Source organism: Eurosta solidaginis, chromosome 1 (assembly GCF_040869045.1).
Source record: "Eurosta solidaginis isolate ZX-2024a chromosome 1, ASM4086904v1, whole genome shotgun sequence".
NCBI classification, from domain to species: Eukaryota; Metazoa; Arthropoda; class Insecta; order Diptera; family Tephritidae; genus Eurosta; species Eurosta solidaginis.
In genome coordinates this window covers 276655064-276682299 of record NC_090319.1, presented here as the reverse complement: position 1 = coordinate 276682299, position 27236 = coordinate 276655064, and the positions used below count along the sequence as shown (strand labels likewise).

General features: G+C 37.3%; 1 protein-coding gene across 5 annotated transcripts in view; it reads left to right on the top strand.

Moving 5' to 3' along the window:
- wake (wide awake) overlaps positions 1–27236 on the top strand; it is a 409422-nt gene that overhangs the window by 371073 nt on the left and 11113 nt on the right. For 3 of the 5 annotated variants that reach the window (XM_067760879.1, XM_067760880.1, XM_067760881.1), the window contains 5 exons: positions 155–354; positions 4065–5330; positions 13926–14004; positions 21422–21525; positions 25666–25809. In XM_067760879.1, the coding sequence (XP_067616980.1) occupies positions 155–354; positions 4065–5330; positions 13926–14004; positions 21422–21525; positions 25666–25809 (1793 nt within the window). The remainder of the gene's footprint in view (positions 1–154; positions 355–4064; positions 5331–13925; positions 14005–21421; positions 21526–25665; positions 25810–27236) is intronic. The other 2 variants (XM_067760884.1, XM_067760882.1) reach the window with 2 other exon arrangements.

Below are 27236 nucleotides of genomic sequence, written 5' to 3'. Positions count from 1 at the left end.
CAGTATTAGGCGACTCGCTCAACGCCAACACTTTCATACTGAATATAATTACGACTTAAGCTAATGAGTACATATTATGAATTTATATCTAAAAGTGCCAAATTTTTACTTGCCTCTATACTTTTCCCCACCCCTTTCGTCCTTTATTTTACAGGTGTTGTAACAATAATAATAAATCGATGAAAAGTCATCTAATTAGCGGATGCTTGCGTTCGCCAGGCGCTTTACTACGCCAAAGGTCCTTTCACACACTCAGTGAACTGACTCGTTTTTGTCAGGCATTCAATTGCGATGTCCGCACGCGCACTACCACGAAAATAGGCAAAATGCGGACAAGCGCTTATATTGTGGATGGTAAGGAATAAAATAGCATGCAAACTCCTACATACATATATAACTACTTTTGGATGAATATTAGTTAAGAGCATAAAAATTCGCTGCTACCTCACATCATCATCTCAGCAACCCAAAACGCTTTCATTTCCAAAATCCCATTGAACGCACCCTCTCCCACGCTGATAATTTTTTGGAAAATCCATTTTTCATTATTCATCACAATCCTACATAAAAGGTACTGAGGAATAGGGAGAGACGGAAATTTGGCTTGTTCCAACGATTAATATTATTTGGAATTATGGGAGTTGAATTAAACTGTTCACTGCACTTAGGAAATGCATTTCAACATAAGCTGGATCATGGTCAGACATAAAGCTACATATCATAAAAAATAAACTATTATCGCATCAGTGATCGGTGTCATTTTATTCACATACATCCATAATTTATTAATAGTAAATTTTATATAAAAAGCGCATCTAAATTCTCTGTAATAAGGAGCATATTTAAAAACGAAAGATGACGGATTTATGCTTTTAAGCTTATCGAATTGACGTTAATCCGGGATTGTTCTAAAATTTCGTTTCAGCGAGATTTTAAGAATGTGAGAGTTGCATATGATTAACCAAGCAGGAAAGGCGTGGAGTCAACCGGAGGGTTGTAAATTGGCGAAGATCATGTGCAGATCTTAGACTAAGAAAGGGTCATGAGGGGTATTCTGACTGGACACTGCCTTCTGGCGTGAAATACCTTTAAATAGGACCTTGTCTGTGATAGCAGATGAAAGCAGTACGGCTAAGAGGAGGGAACGGTCGAGCACGTTTTGTGCTCGTACCCTGCGCTCGAAAGTCTAAGACTCCAGTTATTAAGAGTAGCTCAGTTTTAAGATCTGGAAGCAGCATGTAGCAACGTTCCTAGAAAGCATCTAGTATTTGCCAAGAGGACCGAGTTATTTTATAACATGGATTCTGGTTTCTGATAGGGTTTTTCAGTTTGGGCATTGAGCAAACTTCTGATGACACGATCGGTTCATTCAGTCTATATGAGACCTAACCTAACCTAGGAACTGTTTCTTTACTCTATCGTGATACATAGACATTACAAAATTTTTCGGGACTGGCGTCATTTCGTTTACTTTGATACCACTTCCGAATTAATAAGGAATTAGGACGAGATATGAACGCAGCAAAATCGCAGGAGTCATCTTGTCTGAAGTTTTAATTGGCTTCGAATGCTCCTTCCAATCATTTGAGAATTATGGAGCTGATAGTGTTGCTCGACGGCATGTAGTAAAGCCGTGCAAGCTTTGCAGTTCATTCAAACTCAGATATAATAGCATAAAAGCAATCTCTTTCGCAACTTTTGCTTGGAAGTTCACATTGTGCGTGTAGATTCCTTTATTGGGATCGGTTACTACCTATATTGAAAATTTTATCAGTGATAGATTTGGTTAGTCTAAAAGATACTTATCAGTTTGTCCACATTAGATTGCAGTCTGCTCTCGATAGAAGTTTATATGTGATTTTAAGGGAGCTGTGCCCGCGGTAATTAGGGCTGATTGAAGGATCGCGCAAACTACACCTAAAGTCTATTTTGCAGTCTCACAGCAAGCAACTTTTTTACACCAAGCAGAAAAGTGAATGTTTCTTCATTGTCTAAAGGCTGTTGATATTACCCTGCAGTGAAAAGCCAAAGTAGTCAGCAAACATTGTAATTCATTGACTATAAATGTATGGGGTTATTCATACTTGTCAGTTTTTGATTAGTTAGACTTTTGTGGTGTTATTCATACTTGTTAGATTTTGAAGAGTTCGTTGACAAGAATTTCGTCTGCCGGACTCTATGAAATGCGAGAACGCTTTCTGCCCGCAATTTGCAATGCATACTTACATACATTAACAAGGCTATACGTCGTAAAAATCAATGGGCACATAAACACGATCAGAGAATATTTCTCCGCTACTTCTGCAGATTAATGAAGTCATTAAAAAGCCAAACCTTACACATGTTTTCTACTTGTTGTTTTTGCCTTTTCCATTGCAGAATAATGAAGAATCGAACGGATAGTCCCACTATCGAAGCCTAAAAACCCAGCTAACGATGGTGAGTTGTTATCATTCGGAAGACATTGGAAACCGTTCTGCTTCCTTCATTTTAAACGCAAGTCATCGGTTAGGCAGCCATCAGCATGGCTTCCGTAAAATGCATATCGCTACCACCGGGCTTAACGCCATTAACACCCTAATAATTTGCGGACATAAACACTTAAAACTCAATAATAGAACGGTGCTCGTGGCACTTGATCTGTAGAAAACGTTTGACACAGTCAACCGCCGCGCACTACTCCCAAATATAGAAAGTTCACCCATTATCTAAACAGATTTACCGCAGATTATTTGAGTGGTCGGCAAGCATCGGTTCAATTTAAGAGCGAAACCCAGAAACCTAAGAGTATTAAACAAGGGGTGGTGCTATCCCCGGTTATATTTAATGCATACATATCAAAGCTCCATCCACCACCACAACGAGATACCAACATATTGTATGCCGACAACTGCGAGATAATGGCAACTGGCCCTGGTCCCCGAATGGTTATCTACCCCGTCTTTCAGTTTTTTTCACCTCGCGCGATCTGAAACTATTGCCAACCAAGTCCACGGCCGCCACTATATTTAAGACATTTAAGGAACAAATGACGTAGGACATCGCCGTGTTAAAAATACCAGTTGCTAATAAGGAAAAAAGACCGAACTCTAGTTGGGATTTTTGGCAATCTAGTATTCTTCTAGTATATAACAACTTGGTTTGACTGCAGGGTAGTTATTCGTGGCAAAGTTCAAACTGTAAACGTAGTTCTTTTTGAACCACCCTACTGTTACAGTGCCTTTCTTATCATGACCACCTTTCTATTGTTTTTGGGTGATTATCTAATGTTTGGTTTTGGACTTTCTCATCCACCACAGCAAAGCTTTTCATATCTAAAAAAGAATTCATTGATTGCTATGTATTAGAGCTTACGATTTCTCGAACATGTTCGAGAAGAGATATCTCGCGAGTCTCGCCTTCTCGCGAGTTTCTCGGATCTCGAATTACTCGTAAGGCTCACGAGATTCTCGAATCTCGAATTACACGTAAAGCTCGCGAGATTCTCGACATTCAACTTAATCGATTCATTGGCTGTTTTATATATAGCTCACGATTTCTTCTGGAGCACAATCCAAAATGTCCGCAAAACCACAAGTAAAAACCCCCGAAATGTATAGAATATTGCCAATGCAGCGACAGAATTTAAAGTTGAGGAGATCGCGAGTATTACGAGTAATGCGAGATTCGAGAAACTCGCGAGCCTCACAAGTAATTCGAGATTCGAGAATCTCGCGAGAAGCCGTGTTCTTGATTTCTCGTTAGTAAAAAAAAACTAAGTGTATAAATACTGTCCATACAGCGATTAAGTAAGAATGTCGAGAAGCTCGCGAGATTTACGAGTACTTCGAGACACGAGAATCTCGCGAGAAAAATCTCCCGCCTCGAAAATCTCGCTTGTGTTCGAGTAGAAATCGTAAGCTCTATTATGTAGTATAGCGCACATTTGTTTTATTTTTTATTTTTGTTTATTTCCGCTTTGATTTGATATACATATGTACATATTTTTGATTAGTTTTAAAATAATTTTGATTTCTTATATTAATTTCATAATTATTTTGATTCATTTCCTAATTCATACGAAGACAACATTCTGCCACACAATTTAACGTCGCTCGATTCTGATAAGAGTGGTTCATCTAGCAAACGTGCCGATAACAGTTATAAACAGGAAACAGCCGAAGAAGAGGAAGAAGCCAGTAGTTGTATAGTTGGCAGTAGTTACTACTTCGTTGATAACAAAACGAATGTTCATAATGATAATGAGTGTGGTGGCTTGGCAAAAGCAAATGTTGATGATGATTATGATATTGTGGTTTTGAGACGAGCACCAACAACATTTAACAAAAATAGTAGCGCTAACAGAAACTATACTAATAACAACAGCAACTACTACTATAACAATAATAACAACAACAATTTTAATGATGTTAATAACAAAAAGTTAGCGACTAGCTTTCATAAGCCGCTACGTGCGCAGCCAGCAAACGCTCCTCAAAACAGTACAGCTAAGCTATTTGCCGCTGTAAATGATAGCACAAGCGGTAGAGGTGGCGGCGGCGGCGATAAGAACGATAATGATATTGATTCCACAAATACCACATTCCGCTGGTCTGAGCAATGGACACCAAATGTGGCTGTAGCTAAGATACGTACAGCAATTTCATGTACAGCAAATGATTTGCGTGAAATGGAATTTCTATTGCCGCATAAAGATAGAGAGGTAACAACAAAAACTACAACGACAGCAATACCAGGAGATATACCACAAAACAGCACAACAACAAATATGTCCACCACAATGCCATTAGGTATCACAAATACCAACAACAATAATAATAATAATATCACGACTCACAATAATAACAATAAAATGTTAAAGATGAGCACGACAACGACAACGGATAAGCAACGTAGTAACGCAGCAGTCATTAGCGCCAGTAATGGTTTGAGCGTGGCCAGACAGGCGCATAACTCAATCACAGTCGCCGTTAACAATCAAACGAAAGCGCAAGCAGCAATAAAGCAACCAACAAAAAAATCGAACTTCAATGAATCAATGGAGTTAGCATTAAAACCACCAAATTTAGCTATTTATCGTTATTCATCGCATGTGCGTACCAAATCAAATGGTAGCAATGAAATGGGTATAGGAGGTGGTGTGCGAATTTGTACCAGCATCAAAAATGCCAATGGCAATGTTGGAAATATGGGCGTGTGCGGTGCTGGTGTTGGTGGTACCGCCGGCAATTGTGGCAACACGCCGTATCGCAATAAAATGTCTAAGAAGCAATTAAAATTGGCTCAAGCGCAAGTCGACAAATTGAATCAAATCAATTTACACCAACATGGTATGATAGCCTAAAAGTAGGCAATTTTGTTTGAATATTACTAACCCAGAAGTTATTGCAGCTGTATATTTATTTGTGGGAGCATGTTTTTAGTGTGTGGGTGCGTATTTAATGTGTCATGTCAGTCGATATACGATACTCGTATAAGAAATTAGCAAAAGATAGCCAATAGGTTTGATGCCTGTTCTTTTTTGTTTACATTTTGATTCTACTAAAAACGACCGATATTGCTTGTTCAGGGATCTTAACAGTTATAAGTTTTTATTAAAAAAATCTACTTTAAGAAGTTATTTATTGAGTTTCTTTTTTGGGTGGTAAATAACAATTGTCTTTGGAATTTTTATTTGGAGGTGGCCGTTCGTACGGAAGACTATTTTTTGATCATCCAGAATGAAGTAAAATGAAGAAAAACAGCAAAAGAACAAACAAACAAAAAACACGAAACAAATTTCGTAAATACATAGAGTTCTTTCAGAGAATTTTCCGAATTTTAGAGTAGTTTTTTTAGCGTTTTTGCCTTTTTGCTCATACGTAAATATATTCCCTTCTGAAACTGGGTTTTGTTCATACATATCTCTGTATGTATATGTTAGTATGTACATATATCAGGGTGGGTCGATTTGTATGGACGAAAGTTAACCGATATCGCGCCATCGATTTTTCGATAGAATTTGGGCTCAAGAAAAAAAGTTCCACTACGCATACCCAAAAAAATAAATTTCGAGCATGCGAAATTTCATGTTTTTTCTTTTCGACTTTGATTTTTAAGGTTTTTTTCATGACCTACTAAAAATATTTTCATATGTATACTCTGTCTGACCCAAAAATGTCCGCTAAAAACGTTGGCGATAACAGTTTTCTGAAAATATTTTTTTTTTTCCAAAAACTGTTATCGACAACGTTTTTAGCGGACATTTTTGGTCGGACAGGGTATACATGAAAATTTTACAATCAAAAGAAAATTTTTTTAGTAGATCACGAAAAAAACCTTAAAAATCAAAGTTGAAAAAAAAGTCAAAAAAATTAAAGTTCGCAGGCTAGAATATTATTTTTTTGGGTATGCGTAGTGGAACTTTTTTTCATGAGCCCAAATCCTATCGAAAAATCGATGGCGCGATATCGGTTAATAAATCGACTTAGTCTAATGTACATATATACCTATCAGCATCAGGCCCGAAGAGGGGGGGGGGGCTGAGGGGGTCATTTACCCTGGGCCCGGACTTTGGAGGAGCCCGGGAATCTCAAAATGCCATCCAAGCTTTTTGCTTACAGAAAGTAAACAAACCCCACCTTTAATCACCTTTCTTAGATAGCAATCATTTTAATTTTCAAAAAATTTTATAAATCTCTTAACGGGTCTGCACCCCTGTTGTTGTTGTTGTAGCACTGCTTCGCCCCACCTAACAGACGCGACCGATCACAAACTGTCATCAATATCCTCTAACGGGAGTCCAAGGAAACTTGCTGTTTCAACAGGGGTGGACCATAGGGAAAGGGGTGTTAGAGGCGTTGGTTCCACATTACAATTAAAGAGATGGTTGGTGTCATGTGGGGACACATTGCAAGCGGGGCATACATTTTGTATGTCGGGGTTGATTCTGGATAGGTAAGAGTTTAACCTGTTACAGTATCCAGAACGAAGTTGAGCCAGAGTGACACGCGTTTCCCTGGGGAGTATGCGTTCCTCTTCCGCAAGTTTTGGATACTTTACTTTGAGTACTGGGTTTACCGGGCAATTCCCGGCATAAAGGTCCGACGCCTGTTTGTGGAGTTCACCAAGGACCTGCTTATGTTTTTTCGCTTCATACGGCTGTGTTCTCAGATGCTGTATTTCCTCAAAATGCTTACGGAGATGACTCCTTAAGCCCCTAGGCGGTGCTGGCTCGTCAATCAGATGTCTGTTGGGATGCCCAGGTTTCTGGGTATTCAACAGGAACTGTTTGGTCAGCATCTCGTTTCTTTCCCTGATGGGGAGTATTCTCGCCTCATTATGTAGATGGTGTTCTGGGGACATAAGAAGACAGCCCGTGGCAAATCTGAGAGCAGTATTTTGGCAGGCCTGTAGCTTCTTCCAGTGGGTAATTTTTAGGCTTGGCGACCATATGGGTGACGCGTAGCACGTAATCGGCTGGCTAATTGCTTTGTATGTAGTCATGAGCGTTTCTTTATCTTTTCCCCAGGTACTGCCAGCAAGGGATTTGAGGATTTTGTTACGGCTCTGAATTCTCGGAACAATTGCGGCTGCGTGCTCACCAAAATGTAGATCCTGATCAAACGTCACACCCAAGATTTTGGGGTGTAGGACAGTCGGTAGCGTAGAGCCATCGACGTGGATGTTCAAAATGGTCGACATTTGGGACGTCCATGTTGTAAATAAGGTCGCGGAAGAGGTCTGCACCCCTCATAATGTGTTGTTGGTTTTTGGCGTCGGCTTTGTAGCATAAAGTTGAATTCGTTTTCTGTTGCAGCAGAAAAATTCGGTATGATGCAAATTCTTATACAGCGATATACATGTATGCATATAAATATGTAAAAGATGGTAATTTTGATGTTGAGATTTTGTTCATTTTAGTATGGGGGCCCGCATTTTTTTTTGCCTCCGGGCCCAGATTTTCTCTCGGCGGCCCTGATCAGCATTCAAAATATGAACTAAAGAATATCAGTCTCTGATACAAGGATATTTGGATAGGTAAAAAGAAAAAAATCACAAAACGTTAAATTTCGAAGGAAATAAAAAACTCACACAATAAATATTACACTCTAAAAACTCATAAAATAACTGTTATATTCAGATCGAAATAAAATAACTGTTATATTGCGATTGAAATAAAAATGACTTTTATATTCCTCGCGAATTAAAAAACTCGAAAAATAACTGTTATATTCAGATCGAAATAAAATAACTGTTATATTGCGATTGAAATAAAAATAACTTTTATATTCCTCGCGAATTAAAAAACTCGAAAAATAACTATTATATTCAGCAATACCAAACAAAGAGATAACCTACTTTCCGATCAAAATAAAAACTCAAATTCCGAGCGAATTAAAAAACTCATAAAATAAAAAAAACTGTTATATTCCGATCTAGATCAAACACCTAAAAAATAACTATTATATTACGATCAAAATGAAAACTCAAACACGAAGCTGTTATATTCCGAGCGCATTAAAAACTCATAAAATAACTGTAAATTTCTGATCGAAATAAAAAACTAAAGTATAACTGTTATATAGCGAGTACAATAAAAACCAAAAAAAAAATTACTTATTTCCAGTCTAAATAAAAAACTCCGAAAAAAAATTCTGCATTCCTGGTGAAAATCTAAGAATAACTGTTATAATAAATGAAAACTCCAAAAATAACCTACTTTCGAACCGTAGTAAAAAAACTAAAAAAACGAATGTTATTTATTTTCCATGCAAAATAATGCAAAAAAATAACAAATAAATAGGACGAGCTAAAAAGCTAAAACAAGAACTATTATTTTTCGGGCGTAATAAAAAATTAAAAAATAAACTGTTATTTTCTGCGAGAAATAAAAATTTCGAAATATAGCTGTTATTTTCCGGTCAAAATAAAAACCTCAAAGAATACCATTCTCCGAGCGAAAGAAACAACTCAAAAAACGTACAGTTATTTTCGATATTTTTATTTAAAAAAAATCAATTATTGTTATAATTCGCCATTATTTATGTATTGAGAAGCACTATTACTTCTTCTCATGTCCTTTCGAGCGCTGCATAAGTTTTCACTTAATCCTTTTTCATAATATGGAAAAACAAGAAGCATAGTTTAGAGGTGTAATATTTTTAAGAGGTATGCTATATCCCAGCAAACATTTATATTAGAGAACGATTAGAAAACGAATGGTATTTCTCTAAGTTAAAAGGTTAGAAGACAATTTGCGAAACTGTCGAGCATTCTAGCATTCTCGACAAAAAGGGGACTTTGCTCTCGCTATCGAGAAAAGTGTTAAACTTCCAATGGAATTGTAGCGTCAATTTCAATTTGGTTTCTAATGGAATTTTTTACTGAACCGCAATTAGAAGCAATTATTTTAAATCAATTCGATTTTAATTCCTTTTTTATATCAAAATTTTTAACGGGTTGTATGCTTATTTACTTGATATGAATATATTTCAAATGCTTCTTATAATAATTCAAAGCCTACAAATATTTTCGCATAACTTTCGCCCTATCATGTCCTACGGATAATCGGTAACTGTGACGACATCGCATTTTAGTGTTTCTTAAATCGTTCTCTAATCGAATTATAGCCAAGTACCAATGTAAGATCACAATAGTTCTATAACGTTAGATACTTTGATCGCTGGGATGGTGGGAGCGTGCTCCGCCAACCACACTGAAGGTCTTGCGTTTAAATCCCGCGCAAGGCAACTTCAACAACGGGCTGGCCCCTTGGCAGTAGTTTTGCAAACACTCCGAGTGTATTTGTGTCGGTATTAAACATGTCCGTCCGATTGGTAGGGAAAACTAAAAAATGCACAACGTAAATTGGAAGCGAAGTTTAGGCTAACATCTCTTCAGAGGTAAATCGCGCAAAGGTTTTTTTAATAGCGGCTCCGCTTTCTGAGGGTTTTCAAGTTTTAGTTTGATCAGTGCGACATTAAGCGACACCTTTTGCCAAAGTAAAACCATATTTTGGTAAAATATCAGCTCTTCAAAGCCCTGGACAACTTTCCATATTCATAACGTCCAATTTGTAAACATATTTTCACTTAACCATAGATATATGTTATACTGGCATCGGTTATTGTGTTAACTTCATGAAATAGAAAATGTAAAAACATTCGAAACAAAAAATATAATCTACGACATGTGAATAAATGCGCCAACGAAAAAATACATATGTAGATATGGATATGGGAAAAAACAAAAACTAATTGGTTGGCTATGGTATCGTTATGACTAAGGCGTTATTCTATGACTTCATTTACCGATTACGTCGACTTCCATAGAGTTGGTTGGATCAGCTGTTTAACACGGAGTTTGCCACGGCTTCAAAGTAGTTGCTCCACAATTTTCTTTTTATCTCATGACCTATTCATACACGAGGGAACTTTACAGTCGTGATCAAACTTTAGTCTCACAATTTAAGGCATTTACATACGTACCACTTTCATTGCATATAATCACAAATATTTTTATTTACTCACGATCATAAAAATGTATTTATAAATGATGTGTAAAAAATATCGTCACTTTGACACGTGAGTGGAATGTCACCATATCTCAAAATGTTTTGAAATTCGGTGTTCTGTCGAGTATGGGTGATATTCCACTCAACAGTGAACTTATAATAAAACTCTTCATTCTTTATTGGAACTTAAAAATTCTAGGACTATTGAATTTGTTACATCTGTAAATAAATTCGGCATATTAGGTCTAATAGAACCACCTTGTAACACCGCACAGAGTTTGTTATCCACAATTGCACCTGCTCCAGCATCTCTAAAACCTATATAACTTCCCCTACCTTTAGCACAAATGATTGTGTTTGGTAGATTTATCCATGTCGGTAAACTTGCATAAGAGTTCTGGCATTCATTCTTTTTTATTATGGACACTGTAGTAGTTAAGAGAACATCACAAGGAGGAGGAGCTTCTCCATGTAAAGTTACCGCACCTCATCCACTAACTTTCATATCCGTGCCCGGTTTTAATACGGAATTACAAAGCTTTACTGATTTTACTGTTTCCTACAAATTGGCGGGACGCCACTTTCATATATTTACGTCGACACCGAACGGCACCTGCAAGGCAGATGCGTTTTCCGATAGGCGACGGCGATTAGAAAAACTCTTTTCTAATTGGAAAAATTGTTTTCTTCATTTACGATGTTACGCTGCCTGGGAGCTGAAGCCAGGACCCTCGGTAGACGGAGCATGCTACCACAACACCACGGCTGCCGCCTCGATCAATTATAGGAGTCTAATAAGCCTATTTAATTAATAACTTTAATGGAAATTTTTAATTAGTTAAACAAACAGATTCACTTTCACGCATATTCCGGCGAAATAAAATGCACGTGGCTTTGACAAAACATTTTGCTATACTTTTTCATAAGAAAATTTCCTAGTTCTTAATTGTTTTTCTTTATAAATATGTATATTTGCACAGTTGAATTGATATGTGTACAATGATTCCATTTTTTGTGAATAAATACAGAAAAGTACAAATGGTACACTTAATTAGTTTTATCTGTTTCCAAACTGCTAATTGTTTCTATTGTCTACTGCCACAAAACCAGGTTTGGGAGCAGTGCGCGAAATTCTGAGGAACAACAACACTGCTCAAACTTAAATGGGTTGACGTAATCAATATCTTTCGTGAGGTGTTAGTAAGGCGTTCATTTGACGTGGATTTAAACATCTGTTCATCTTTTACATATTCGTAAAACTAGCCTAAAACCGCGTCCCAGTCCGACATGCTAAGATATGATTTTGAAAAAATTACCGAGGCCGTCCAGAAAATAATATTTAAATAGTCCCAACAAATCGCGAAATACTCGCAGTCGCGGAGATAAGCAAACGGTAATAAACAGAAGGAAGGATATTAGTGAAGTTCTTAAAAAGGAGGATCAAATAGTCCCCTGAAATACTTTTTTTTTTAATGATCGAAAACAATCTTGATACTACATATGTATATGAAGTTAGTTCCCAAAAATTCTCGACGATATTATTACGAAAACAACAGAAAAAAGGATGCGAAACGGCCCCAAGAAGATCTCGAATACAGTCTCTAAACGGCCCCGAAATAGTCATAGAAAATTTTGAGATAGTCCCGAAAATGTTCCTCAAATAATCCCGAAACAGTCGTTTTATAGTCTCAAAGTATCTAATCTATAAACAATTCTAAAACGATTCCGAGCACAATCCCGATATAATCCTGAGGTATTCTAAAATCAATCTTGATACTACATATATGAAGTTAGTTCCCAAAAATTCTCGACGATATTATTACGAAAACAACACAGAAATGGATCCGAAACAGCCTGAAGAAGATCTCCTAAACGGTCCCGAAATAGTCCTAGAAAATTTTTAAATAGTCCCAAAAATGTTCCTCAAATAATCCCGCAACAGTCGTTTTATAGTCTTAAAGTATCTAATCTATAAACAGTTCTAAAACAATCCCGATATAATCCTGAAGTATTCTAAAAGTAGTCCCGAATATTCCGTACACGGTTTCGAACTGGCCCAAATAGTTCCGATTTCATCCTGAAAAATAACCCAAATAGTCTTGACATAATCTGGGGAGTACGGAAACGTTCCCGGACCGAAATTGTCCTGTAAGTAACCAGAAGACACAATCTTTTAGACTAACATCTATATAAACTATGAACCGAGCATACATATATTATAACTGTAAAAGTTGGGATGTCCGATGTCTGGATGAACCAAGGTACTGACAACTTAGGGAAACGGTTTTAGGGAGCCTAATAAGCCTATTTAATTAATAACTATAATGGAAATTTTTAATTACTTAAACAATTCATATGTACGCATATTCAAAATGAAAGTGGCTTTGACAAAACATTTTGCTATACTTTTTCTTAAGAAAATTTCCTAGTAATTGTTTGTTTATATATGTGTATGGATATTTGCACAGTTGAATTGTGTTATCAAATTGATATGTGTACTATGACTGTATTTTTAGTGAATAAATACAGAAAAGTACAAATTCTACACTTAATTAGTCCAGGGTGTTATGTGGACCGTGCCTATTGGACGATTTGCAGCCAGGGGATAAATTCGGCTGTATTCGAACGGAGCCTTCCCGATACCGGGCTACCTCGGGAAGTAGTGTGAAGATGATACAGTGCGACACCATCGCGAGCTTGTGGTGGCTGGAGGAAGTTGTTCCAAACCTCCAAAGACAAGGCACGAACGCGTGGTTGGAGGTGGTGAATAAAGTGCAAATCACCCTTACTCAAATCACCCCGACTCAGGAAAAGAAAGATAACAATCCTAACACGCTAGAATTTGGCGAAGTCAAAAAGGACCGCAAAAGCACAAGATAAAGAGGACAGGTGGAGGTAGCCGACGTCACCATGAGGGTGGTGAGGCCAAATAGTGCTGCGAGTCGCACAGAGGAACACCCGGAACAGCATTTACGACCCGAGAAAAGATAAATATGAAATAACTAGGTTACATCAACAAAAAGCATCAAAAAAAAATAATTTTAACCCGATTCCCATTTAATATAAGCTTGAAGTTTATGGTAGGCCTTATGTAATTTTTTTTCCACACCAGTCTAGTTTCCATGCATGTACATTGTATACTGTTTAGTATTGTGTGTGTGTGTGTGTGTGTGCTCGTGTGCGAATTCATACATCGCTATAAAAGCTGTCAAACTTTACTAATCCTTAGGGCTTTTTTAAGGCTTTACAATATTAAGTTTTAAACTCGTTAACTTGTAAATTGTGGTGCTAAAGACAGTTGCTGCTTCATCTTCATCTCTTTTTTTTGGTATTACTCTTGTGCGCTTTCGCTAACCAAATTTATACTTTCATATACTTTTTATATGTACCTAATAATTTAATATTTTATATAATTTTTCTATTACTTTAGCTCTATTTTCGGCAGTCGAACATGGACATCTGGATAAGGCACGCACAATTCTGGAATCAACCGATGTTGATGTTAATAGGTGAGTGTGATTATTCAAATTTTAGAATATATTTAATGTCTTCTGTTGTTACGAGTATTATTTAGGCGACACTTAGCCGGCAGTTATAACCTCCATCAGATACTTTGCAATAGTCCCGGCCACGTTCATATCTATCAATCTTCCGGACTCAATATTCAGAATCTTCGGTTTCGAATCAACGAATAATCTTTTTTAGGAATAAATATAAAATCGTATCGGAATAATTCAAGTTAGTTTAGCTTGAGTGGAAGCCACCCCGGGCCATATGAATTTGGTAAACCTAATAGTCACCGCCTGCTATTCACTTCTGATCAAAAGAATCTCGCTACACCGCAAGTAGTAGTGTCCGCCAGGTTTTCTTTAATTGCCTCGAGGCCCATCTATAGAGGCACTGACCACAGTTGACCAGGGGTTACTTTGTATACCCTACAGCCATCTACATTCGGTTAAGCTGTATCTTAACGCGCTAGATTAGGTAAGGTTAAAGTGGCCGCCTCCGCTGCCCCAGAAGGGACTTACGTCGTCCATTGTGGGCCGTTGTGATACCACAAAGAATCCCTTGTTTCCCTCTTGTAGAACGTAGTTAATACACCCACGCAGCTAAACCAGCGCGTTTAGGTAATGAAGCGTGCAGTTTCGTTTATGTTTGCGGTTTCTAGTTCCGCAAGGTACCCAAAGAAGTGTCTAAAAAGACATCGGTTTGCGGGCACATATGAGCACAATGGGCGCCCATAAGACCTGTTAGACTTATTACAACACCCATTGAAATTAAATGTAAAGCACGATAACCTCCGAAGAGATCTAAGGCCGAACTTCTCTTCCAATTTGGGTCGTTTTCCTCTTGATTTTCCCTACAAATTGGCCGGGCGGGACCTACATGTTTTATGCCGACTCCGAACGGCATCTGCAAGGCAGATGAGTTTTCACTGAGAGCTTTTCATGGCAGAAATACAATCGGAGCGCTTGCCAAACACTACCGAGGGGCGACCCCGCTTAGAAAAATTTTCTTCTAATTGAAAAACCTTATTTCTAAAATTTTGATGTTGCTTTGCCCGGGGTGCGAACCCAGGGCATACGGTGTGGTAGGCGGAGCACGCTACCATCACACCACGGTGGCCGCCATTAATGAGCTAATAAAGAGGCGACCGATTGCAATCTCTTTTCGTCCATCTTTGGCCAGGTTTGCCTGAACACCCTCTACATGTTGGTTTCACGGCCCATCTCGCTATAGCTTGTTCCGTGAACTGCAGGCAGTGCGCGCTAGGAGATTTGTATGACGATTACCAGGAATATTGCTATAACCTGTGACTCAGATGAGCTTAATCTTAAAATAGTTCGACGCAACTGAAAAAGAGGTCAGATATTCTCAAACCATCCTTGATTACACCAAAGTTGAACTTAGACCTTTAACAACCGCTTGGCTACCGTAGCAACACTGAAAAGTATTCCATCGACCGCTTCTTCAATACTGGTAATTTCCGCATGAGAGACGTTACAGTTATCGGGCAACTTAAACTTGTGGCTGAAATCGCAGGAAAAGCCCCTTCAAACTTCGACCCATTTGTGCCTCATTTAACCAAGTCGCTGTCCCAGATTAGTTTCTTCCCAACTCTTCAAGACAAAGTTGGTAGGAATTCTAGAATTCCCCAGTTGAGAAAGTTCATGACCCATGCCCATAGCAGGAAGCCCAATCGACGACCGAGAAGCAGCCGCCTTGTCAACAATATCCACCGCATGTAAGTTCAGCATGATATATATAGCCAAGGTGGATGTTATTCTAAGCACGTCGTTGGTACCAACCAGTGGTGTACGGTGTACCGACGTTAAAATTTTGGTAATACTCCCATGCTAAGTGGGTCACACCAAATCAAATACCACATTGAGCAAGGCCTGAGGCTTCATTACAATTTCTTGAAGCCAGTGTATGGTATTCCTCCTGCAACCTGGAAAGATGTATCTCCTCGTAAAAAGAGCCAGTCTCGTTTTTCCAGGGATAGGTCAGCGTACCTATTTACCGAGTCCAGATAACCCAACAAACTATTGATCAGGGTGTCCAGATATCTACCCAGGACAATGATTGCCAGGTAATTCGCATAGGCAACCCTTCGGCACCTAATGCCTTCTACGTAGTTCTACCTGAAGATTGTTTACTGCCAAAACCCAGCGTACAGGAAATAGAACACTCCCCTGTGGCGTGCCTCTGCACACCTTTCTCTCAAATGTGTACCCGGACCGATCAGAATTATTTTGGAGATTTCTTCGAGCTCAAGACTAGCTCCATCTCACTCAATCTGACTCGCTGTTCATTCCTCTTATTTCCCTACATATCTACATACATATATAAAATGAATATGCACAATATTGCAATATATGTCTATATAATTTGTATTTCCTCTTGGATGCCCATAAAACGCATACATACATACTTAGATACATTTTCATTTATAAGGCTTCAATTTTAGTACATTTTCCACTCACGTTTTTCTATTTGTCTGTTATTCATTTGTTATGTTCATAGCCAATTCGTTCATGTCAAATGTGTCATAACGAGTAATGGCTTTTACTTAGACAAACGCCGACACATATCCCTATGAACATATGTATTTGCTGGTCTTACACTGAAACTGTTTTACTTTTCGATACCAAAAATTGAGGTTTGGGTGATAACTAATAAAATTTAATAGATTTTCTTTATACCTCAACAATGATGTTGGCGGCAAACAAGGACGGGAACTCGTAATAGGTTCCATATCCGATCTTGCGCTTGGCAACATTTTCAAAGTTTCTTTAAGCAGTAAGGAAGCTCCTAAATAAATATGTACATGTTCTTTGGCAGATACAAATATAAAATTATTTCAAATTTCGCATCAAATTCTTTACTGCTCGTTTCTAGCCAAACATAGTTACACATGTGTACATATTGGAGACGCCCGGATTTTCTGGTTCTAGGCATTGCAGTCCCGCAATCAGTCCCGAGATTTAGGGATTCATTAGTATATTTATTTCATCTACAGATTTATAAAATCTTATAGACTACTTAGATACAAATTTATGTTTAGAATAATAAGTATAATACCGTTTTCACACAGAAACTTAATGGAACCACAATTCTATTTAATGAAATAATTGAGTTTCCCTTTTCATACGGGGGTTTTTGCTTCATTAAGCGAACATCTGTCAGCAGCCCCAAAAAAAAATTTTGTTTTTGCAAAAAGTAGTTAAAATAGAAAGCAGCCGTTTCCTTCTTAAATACAAATACAATCAAAATAAAATGCATGCGGAACTATCCATAGATGTTGCACCTTACCAAATATGTGCCAATTTTCGAAAAAGCCATATTATCTTTTGCAGCAAATGCAGAGAAAATTAAATTTTGAATTTTTTCGTGTTTTTCTATTTTTCGTAAATTATTTAAAATAATTTATTTTTGATTGTCATTTGTTACGTTGACAATAAAATTCGAAGCATCAAGCAAAACCGACTGTATTTTTCACTCGATAAGGCATTCAATAAAGCAATAATGAGATAATTAAGAATTTGTAATTTGTATGGAAGATTGAGTTCAATTAGGGCTTGACTAATTATTTCATTAACCCTCTGTGTGAAATTGGCGTAACGCTTCCATAAATGAAAATACAAACAAGTTTACAGAATCGGTAAATTAAGTTTTGGAACTTTACATAATTCATATGAATTCCAATTTTAAATGTTGATGATGTCGGGATGGACGGTATTCCGAGCACCATAGTAAAAGTTGGTTGATATATTCTAAATGATTAGTTTTCAATCTATCGTCAATCTTCGTAATAAATTAAAATTAAAGTTTTGTGATCGTTAATATATTATTGAAATTGTTGTCAGAATGGACGCGATTCAGAGCAACACTGAATCACATTAAATTGATAACAATGCTGTCTTTATGGACGTGATTAACAGCAGCTCATAAACATTTATCACACAAGAATAAGGGCGACGTTGCACGGAATGTTGGAAAGGACATGTTTGCTTTAATTATTCAAGGCATTAAGTGTGTCCTTTTAATTAGGAAGAGCAGGTGAGACGGTAGCGTGCGGCTGCCTCCATGATGTGATGTTAGCGTGCACCGCCATCCACACCGAAGATCCTGGGTTCACGCCCCGGGAAAAGCAACATCAAATTTTTAGAAACAAGTTTTTTCAATTAGAAAAAATTTTTTCTAAACGGGGTCGCCCCTCGGCAGTGTTTGGCTAGCACTCCGAGTGTATTTCTGCCATGAAAAGCTCCCAATGAAAACTCATCTGTCTTGGCAGATGCCTTTCGTAGTCGGCGTAAAACAAGTAGGTCTTGTCCCGCCAATTTGTAGGAAAAATTAAAAGGAGCACAACGCAAATTGGAAAAGAAGCTTTGCCTAAAATCTCTTCGGAGGTTATCGCGCCTTACATTTATTTTATTTAGGTGAGAGGTATTGAAATCAGTGCTATGCTTATTGAAATGCAGACACAAAGGCTCATGCATTATAAAGTTTGATCTACAGGTACTTAAGGAAAGTGGTTGAAAGTATCTACACGGAGCTGTCCACAATATCTTTGGTTAATTTCTCAATGAATAAAACATCAAGCATTTCCCTGCGGCTCTGTAACGTAGGTAGGTTTATAAGTTTCAAAGGCTAGAATAGGGAGGAAGAATTCATCGTGGAACCCATGGCACACCCTCCAACGCAAAGAGCAAGATTTTTTATCACAATGAACCTGGTAATACGGGTTACATTTTACTGAAGCGTATTCCAAATTAGGCCTTATTAACGAAGTAAAAGGGGTTCTGGTAATATAAGGATCATTGAATTCTTTAGTCCCCGGTTTTACAAATGCCAAGGGCCCTTAAATCTATTTACACAGCTTTCAGTATATTATTTAAAGTCAAGCTTGGGGTCCATAAACACTTTCACTTATCAGAATAGCTAACGTTATTTAAAGTAAGACCAGCGAGTTAGGGGGCTAAGAATATATCCACGGTATGTATGCCTATCGTAAGAGGCGACTAAAATACCAAATTTATTCAAGGGGTTGTGTAGCGCAAACCCTCAATTGTCAACCTCACCTACCCGTGGCAAATCCTGTTTCATTAACAGCCGATGCTCTAGAGACCCCGAACTCCTGGGGATCGGGTGGCAGGGCGGTAGGCCTTGGGGGAGTGTCCTTGTCGCTACAACAACAAAAACACCATTAAAAAATATACGCTATTGAACGTTATCCGTCGTTTAATTTTTCTAAATAATTTCGAATATTTTTTAACATTATAACTCAAATTATAACAAAAGATATACAGACCAATTCTAAATATTCTCGCGGAATTTTGTTATCGCGGATTTTTTTTATTCCCGCGGAAAAATTCCTCCAATTCTTTTCTCCTAGGGAGAAGAATAATTGGGGAATTGGAATTTCGAATTTTCGAAGTCAGCTGTTTTGCCAATTGAAATTTCGTTGCGCATTTCTTATTTTGTTTAAAAAATTGTAATGTTTAATTATTGTTGCCAATTTGTTTGAAATTAAGAAATAAGGTATAAACAATGCACATTATTGCATTTGATGTGGTATTCACTGAAATGAGTAATGAATTGGTACCACAGCAACATCAACAGAGGAGCATAAGAAGAAGACTGGCGGCATAACACAAATCCGCCGGAGTTGTCTGCATTCATTCTGCAAAGCAATTTTCTGGCAGCTAAGTCGAGTTGAGTTCGCCTTTCGCCATATGCCAAAATCTATTTAAGCCTTCTCCCCCAGCGGGTAAGGGGGTCAGAATATACCCGCGGTAGGTATGCCTGTCGTAAGAGGCGACTAAAATACCAGATTCAAGGGGTGTGTAGCGCAACCCTTCAGGTTGCCAGCGCAATATATAGCTTCTCCAAACCCAATTGTCAACCTCACCTATCCGCGGCGAATCCTGTTTCACTAACAGACGAGGCTCTGGCGACCCCAAGCTCCTCATGGAACTTGGGGTGGGGAGGGAGGGGATGGCCTGAAGGTTTAATGTGGCCACATAAATCGTTCCCGAGATGGTCGGGCTAGTACCTTAATGGTGCTGTGGTACCGGAGCGTACCGGATCTGTATCCGGCAGAGGACCATCACATCGATAACACTCCCCAAAGCCTTCGGGGAGCAACCTTATCGCTACAACAACAACAACAACAACATTTAAGCCTTCCTAAAAAATCCTTGCGCAATTTCTGGATGGCTGCATCAAATATGTGAAGAGCTCTTCCGTTGCTTATGATAATAAAGAATATTGTGGTTGTTGTTGTTGTTGTATTAACAGTGAGAATATTGTGGTAGAATGTAAATACATATTTTAGCACAAATTTGTACAAATAAGTGTTCTTTCTTAAAATAACCAATTTCCTTTAACTATTTTGATGCATTCCCTTTAATTTAACAAGTGAAAAACTCCTATGAAATGGCAGAGAAATCTCCCTCTCCCTCACATTCATAATACATACTTTTCTCCCAATGCCGGTTTCCGCTTTTTCGAACATTGTTCAGAACAGGAGAAAAGGGAGACGTGAAAAAACTCATAAGAAATTTTTATTTAGAATACGAGGAATGGGAGAAGGGAAAAAACTCGCACGGAATTGTCGTTTAGAATTGGGCTGATATAAAAAGAGTTGAAAACTAAATGCGAAGCTCGCTTTAATTCTTTAAAGTTCAAAAAATTTGCATAAATTATATCAACTTTTTATTCAGAATTTTTGGAGGTTTTTTCAATTATGCAGTTGCATAATTCTTTTAGTTTTAGTATAAAATGCGCAAACCCCAAACTGGTGACGGAGCTTAATTAACATTTTTGCAATAAAAAAAGTTTCGATTATTTTTTTATATCGCACACTTACATAGATCATTAGGGAGCTAAGTCAAAAATCTGAATTTTACAAATTCTGCGCGGTAGTATGCTTCTCAATTCAATGCCTACCGATCTGTATACTCAATTCAATTCCATTACTCACCCAAAGACCGCTTGGTACAAACTAAAAAATTGCATTGGCGCATAGTTAGTTTTTTACCTTTCCTGAACATTGTGATATTTTGATTTGAACGTTGTTTTGATCTGAATGTGCGATATATCTTGTGTTCCCAATGTCAGAAATACCGCATTACTTCCCAATAATCCCAAGATTTTTGTGACTTAAAAAAAAGAGACGGATCTCGAAAGTGGCATCTCTACTACATACATAATTTGGAAGTCAATACTTATTAACCCATTTTATACTTACTAAAGGCATATCGTCATTAAAGCGCTTTTCTTCGGAAAACCATAAATATCTAAATAAAGAACCCATCATAAAAGAATATAAACATATTTATTTCCCTTTTTTTATATCTATGTATCCGGTCACCAATGGCTTCAATCGCTGCCCTTCCTTATAACGCACCATCATAACAGCATAAATACTGATGGTCTTTCGGCTTTGGATGTCGCTGTTCTTAGCAATAATCGTTCAATGACAAAAATGCTTTTACAACATGGCGCCATCGAAGGAACCCAATGTAAGTTAAATTGATATTGTTAATAAATTAGAAAAGTTTATGATTCTTATGTTTCCAGTAAAATATAACTTTATATTGCATTATTTTTCCGTTCAAATTAATAAGTGAAATGTAAGTATCAGGGTAAGAACTTCGTGACGTTCTTAATAGATTTACTACGTTGTTCGAAAAATTTTTTCATTCACTACACTACTACGTTTTACTCAAGATAAGCTACAATATTTCAGCCAACACAATTTATTCAATTGTTTTATTCTGGCAGAAACTAGTAAAATATTATAGCAAAACTTTGACTTTTCTAAATTTTGTCAAAGGCTCCTCAAAAAAAGTGGTTCGGGTTTGGTTTCGTTTTTAATGGATTTTTCGGTTCTTGTTTGAGTCACCATCGCACGATTTTTTATTTGGGCACGATTCTAGTAATCGCATTGAAATCGTTCGCTTTTGTATTTACTAAGGCTGCATCGTGACGTTAAGTTTCATGTTAATCAAGAATAGTTTCCGTTGAAACACTTGCGAATGTTTTTGTTAAAGCAGTTATCAAAACAATTTCATTTCGTTTTTAACCGAAACGAAATAATGCCGGTTATGTTGAAACGTAAGTAATACCTTTAAACTGTACAAGCCCCGTCACATAAGCAATTTTTCATATATTTGCGTTTAACTCAATCTTATGCGTTATGAGTAGATTGCACATATTTTTATGGAGAACGTTAGATTGAGCGACACAAGCGCCATCTGACATGGAAAAGTAGCTAACGCCCAACATTTGTTGCAAGCAAAGCATAAGAAGAAGAACTTGGTATTTGCTTCAATTGAGGGTGCTCTCACACTTTGCAAGTGAAATTATTTTTCGCACTCGTTGGTAACTTTTCTAACATTGTTCGCAATTAAAAACTGCAATAAAACAAATGAGTACGGCATAAAATATGTTAGCAAGTATTTTTGTTGTATAAGGAGAATGTTTATAACCGTGCTTCGCGAAATTTTGTATGTGAATGGGTAAGTCGAAATAAACTTCAATTGCCAAGTCTGATATTTATGAACGCAACATCTTGGTTGATTGTGGCAATGTTACTGGAATGCTTAAGCTTGTATTAAACGCACCTTTAAGAAAAATCTCATTGTGCCGCGGCCTTAAAACGAAGTGTGCGTCAAAGCTATAACACGCGTTCGGTTGTGTGTCAGTGAAATTCACGCTCAGGCCGAGCGTTTCAATGGGTTTATAACGTTAACGAAGTGGTTTCGTTTCGAGCGAAAGCGAATCGAAATCATTTCGTTAAGTTAATTTTAATATTTACCGAAGCCAAATGGTATCGTTTCGTTTGTGGAGAATCCTTGTTATTTAGTTATACAAAATTATTGTAAAAATCACAAGAAGAGAAATCGATAATATGAAATGCACTTAAAAATGCTAAACAAAAAAATGGTTAGGAAAGAAATTGAGTACTTAAACATTTGATATATTCTCTAATATTTTTTATTAAAAAAAAACGGATGGCCATATTAATATTGTTTGAGAAAAAGTAGGTGAACAGTTAGATCGGAAAGAGAATTGAGTCAGAAAAGAGGAATTCCCTCGAATGTTGGCAGCAGATGTGGCATCGGTTTTACATTGAAGTTTTTTCGATGTCTGTTTTATAACAAACCAAACAGTCGTCGTTTACAAATTGATAACCAGCTGTTAACAATTTGGTAACACTTCAATAGCAAATCGATAACTTTTTGATAACCTTTTAATAAAAATCGATAGCTTTTAGATATTAAATCGATAAAAAATTACTTTGATAACAAATCGATAACTTTTCGATAATTAGTCAGTAGCTTTTCGATAGTAAATTGATAATTTTACGACAGTAAGTCGACAACTTTTCGAAAATAAATCTGTTTTTTCGATAAAAAATCGATAACACAAAGACAAATAATTGGTAAAACTACTAGATAATCGATTACCTTTCGACAGTAAATCGATGAACTTTTTATAAAAAAGCGATAACTTGTATCGATAAGGACACTCTCCGAAGGTTTGGAGAGTGTTATCGATGTTGATGATTCTTTGTCGTATATACATACATACATATATCCAGTACGTTCCGGTAACAAGCACCATTGAGGTACCAGCCCGAGCTTCTCGGGAATAATTTAATATGACCGCATTGAACCTTCAAGGCCATCCCACCCCTCCCCCTAGGTTTCATAACAAACTTGGGTCGCCAGAGAATCACCTGCTAAGTATTCGCATCGCGTAGGTGAGGTTGACAATTGAGTTGCGGAAGCTAAGAGTTGCGCTTATCAACTACTTTAATCCCATAACTCATCGATAATCGTTGTTTTCGGTAGTAAGTTTATAAGACTTGATAAAAAATAGATAACGTGTCTATACTTCGTTGATAACACACCCATAAAAACCGATAACTCGTCGATAAGAAAAGGATAACACGCCCACATCCACAGATAATAAACCGAAACAAATTGGTAAACAGCCGTTCGGTTTCGGGTTTGACTTCCAATCATAGATTAGATTGATACGAATCTTTTGCTTACGCTCTCATATTTTCGCACTCACGAGGGATTTATCTTCTAGTTGTTGCTGGCAACAATCACAGATAAATCCCTCGCGCCAGCTGAAGCGGGTGCCAGAACAAAAAATGTGCCAGCCAAAACGAAAAACGTGCCAAAAATTTTTGTAAACTTTAGTTTGACCTACAACTGTAGAATAGCGTTCAAAAATTATGGCAAAAAGGATAAAAATACTTGTTTTAGTGTAAGTATTATTAGTTCGAAGGCGGAGGGTAAATATTATTTCCCATTCAAAAGTTATCACTAAAAATAGGTTTTGTAAATATGAACTCCCGATGCAACCAGTCCATTTTGATCACAGAACCTGGAACTCCAGACATCTAGGATAAGCCCTATCCATTAAATAATGTTAACTATTATATCATAGGTCCGATTTACTGAAATTTCAAAAGAATATATGGTTTTCACTGCGAGTTAAATGCGTTACAATATTTGACTAATTAATTTAATCGAAATGTAAATTTAACTTAGATTTGTTTATATTTAACTCTAACTAGTCGTATTATTGTAAAATAACTTTAAGGACATAAATATTTTGCGACTATCATTTTATTAAATGATTGAAACTATAATCGCCGAAATGTATGTCAAAAATCCCCATTTTCAGATCTATTCATTTTTGTTTGGAGTGGCATCATTGATAAATGTTATAAAAAATGTGCATTTTGACAGCGCTCTCTCGAAACAAAGAGTTGCAAATCCATTCATCTATCCTTCCAATATTTCTTTTCTTATCCTCTCATTTGTTTTTCCTTTCCTTTCGCTTCCGATAATTTCCTTTCCGAACCACAGTAAGAAAACAATCATAATTTTTTTCATAGATGCGCTAACGCATAGTTTGTACCAAAAAAGCAGGAACGGAAAATCATTATTAATTTTTTTCGGAGTTGAAAAAGTCCTGGTCAAAAAATTGTCCTCGGGTAAAATGTTTGAGTTCCCAGGTATCCCTATAGCAATATCGTGTCGAATCATGCATCCTTTTTATTTTTCGAACTTTTTCCATAAAAGTCCACTTATAAAAGTAAAATTTTTACTTTCATTGTTTGAGTCCGATAGAACTAGTTAAACTCTGACTTTTAAAAATAAAAGTCCGGAAATAAAAGTTAAATCCGGACTTATTTTTTAAGGGCAAAATAAAAGTCCCGCTTGATAACAAAGAAACGGCTTATCCGAATTAAAAAAAAATTTATTTTTTATTTTTAAAAGTCCGAGTTTAACTAGTTCTATCGGACTCGAAAAATAAAATAATTTTTATCTTGATCCAAATATATTTAAAGTCCAAAATTAATAGGGTTGCAAGGAATTATATTATACAAGAATAACAGTTTCAGCCCCTGCAAAAAAGTGCATTTTGGGGTGCCAGCTTCACACAGCTTGAAATTTTTTTCCGATAATTTTTTTGGGAAGGATGGGCTACCCAAAGAAAAGGATGGGCTAGCCTTAGGAAAACCAACCACATACTTAAGTTTCCGTTCATTAGGGTGTTTAATTTTTTTTTTGAAAGGAGCTTTTACATATTTGAAATCAGCAAGATTTTTCAACACGATTTTTTTTTATCTACAGTTTCCACAGACACCATTGGCAATAAATTAAATGGACTACTTAAGGATGCAGAGTCTCGAATACAGGATTTAAGTGGCACTTCAGATGGTGGTCTCTGCCAGCCCTCATTCTCAACACGACCGTCCATATCAAGTATTATTATCGGTATGTTTTATTATGTATAATATTTAATATCCACTAGCCATAGCCATGAACACAGATTAGGATGAGGCGTGGCTTTACCGGTCGGAGAGAACGTGATAATACAAAAAATTTATTTACCGTTCTCTACTGACTTATCGAGTCGCGGCCTTTTAACGATGTAGTTTCGATCAGGACTGATCTCGACTTTGAATAACCTCACCGGAGGGGCGAACAAGCTTAGACTAGAATAGTTTTGCCTAGTCTGGCAAAAGCTGGACAATCAAGCATGAGGGGACTAGATGCTTTCACCTCTACATTTTTCTAGTACGAAAAATTACACTGAAGATGGAACAACGCCGAAACCGTTTTGTATTCCAACCAAATTTGACAAGGGTTGCCAGAAAATCGTTCCAATATACATACATTTTACAGTTGATTTAAACACAGCCAAGTGAACTTTCATAGCACCAATCACTAATGATAAACGAGACTTAGTGAACTTAAAGATTTCGACGGGTCGCGTGGTTCCGGAGAGAAAAATCTTTCTACCCCACACGAGGTATGCGCTCCATTTGCTTAGTTGACTTGAGGCCCACCTGTACGAGGACAGGCTTTAGGGAGCCACCTGAATTCCGATTTCGCTACAGCCCGCTGCGTTGTTTCAAAAAAATCCGTATGACTGTAGCCCCGGACCAATCATATTTTGTCTAGATGCCATGCTCCTTACCTATTATTCGTACGGAACGTATGCTCCGTTGCCATGGATTGGAGTATCAGATGTTTCGTCTAGGTATATACCCATGAATCGTATAATCTCAATCTATTGGAAAATATCACTTTACAAAAAACCAAAAACGAGGCTACGCCCTTACAAATCGAAGTTCACTTCCTCACCAGAGAGAGTTAGCATTGCTTCCTACACCGATGAATGCACGATAGTGGCAACAGGTCCTGGTCCATCCATTGATAGCATAGCTGTAAAATTAACAACCAACTCTCTAGTCTTTCTAGGCTTTCGCTGCGCGAAACTTGGCAATATATCCGACCAAGCTTTAGCGAATATATTCACAACGCCACATGCCTGTCAAAACTTCGCCCTCAAAAATGGCACAAAATTTCTTCTTAGGTCGCCAGAACATATCTACACAGTGAGACGGTAATACTTCCCATAAATGAGAGAAACTAAATGCTGAACAAATAGTTTCTGTTTAATACTCAGAAACCTCGGAATCCTAACAAACATCTGATTGAAGAGGCCCCATTTCTTATGTACATAAAGAGTCATCTCCTTAAGCACTATGAAGAAATCCGGCACACAGAAACGGCACACAGAAACGCCACACAGAGTCGACAAAGTAAAAATAAAAAATAAATAAATGTAAGGCGCGATAACCTCCGAAGAGATTTTAGGCCGAGCTTCTCATCCAAATTGCGTCGTGTTCCTTTTT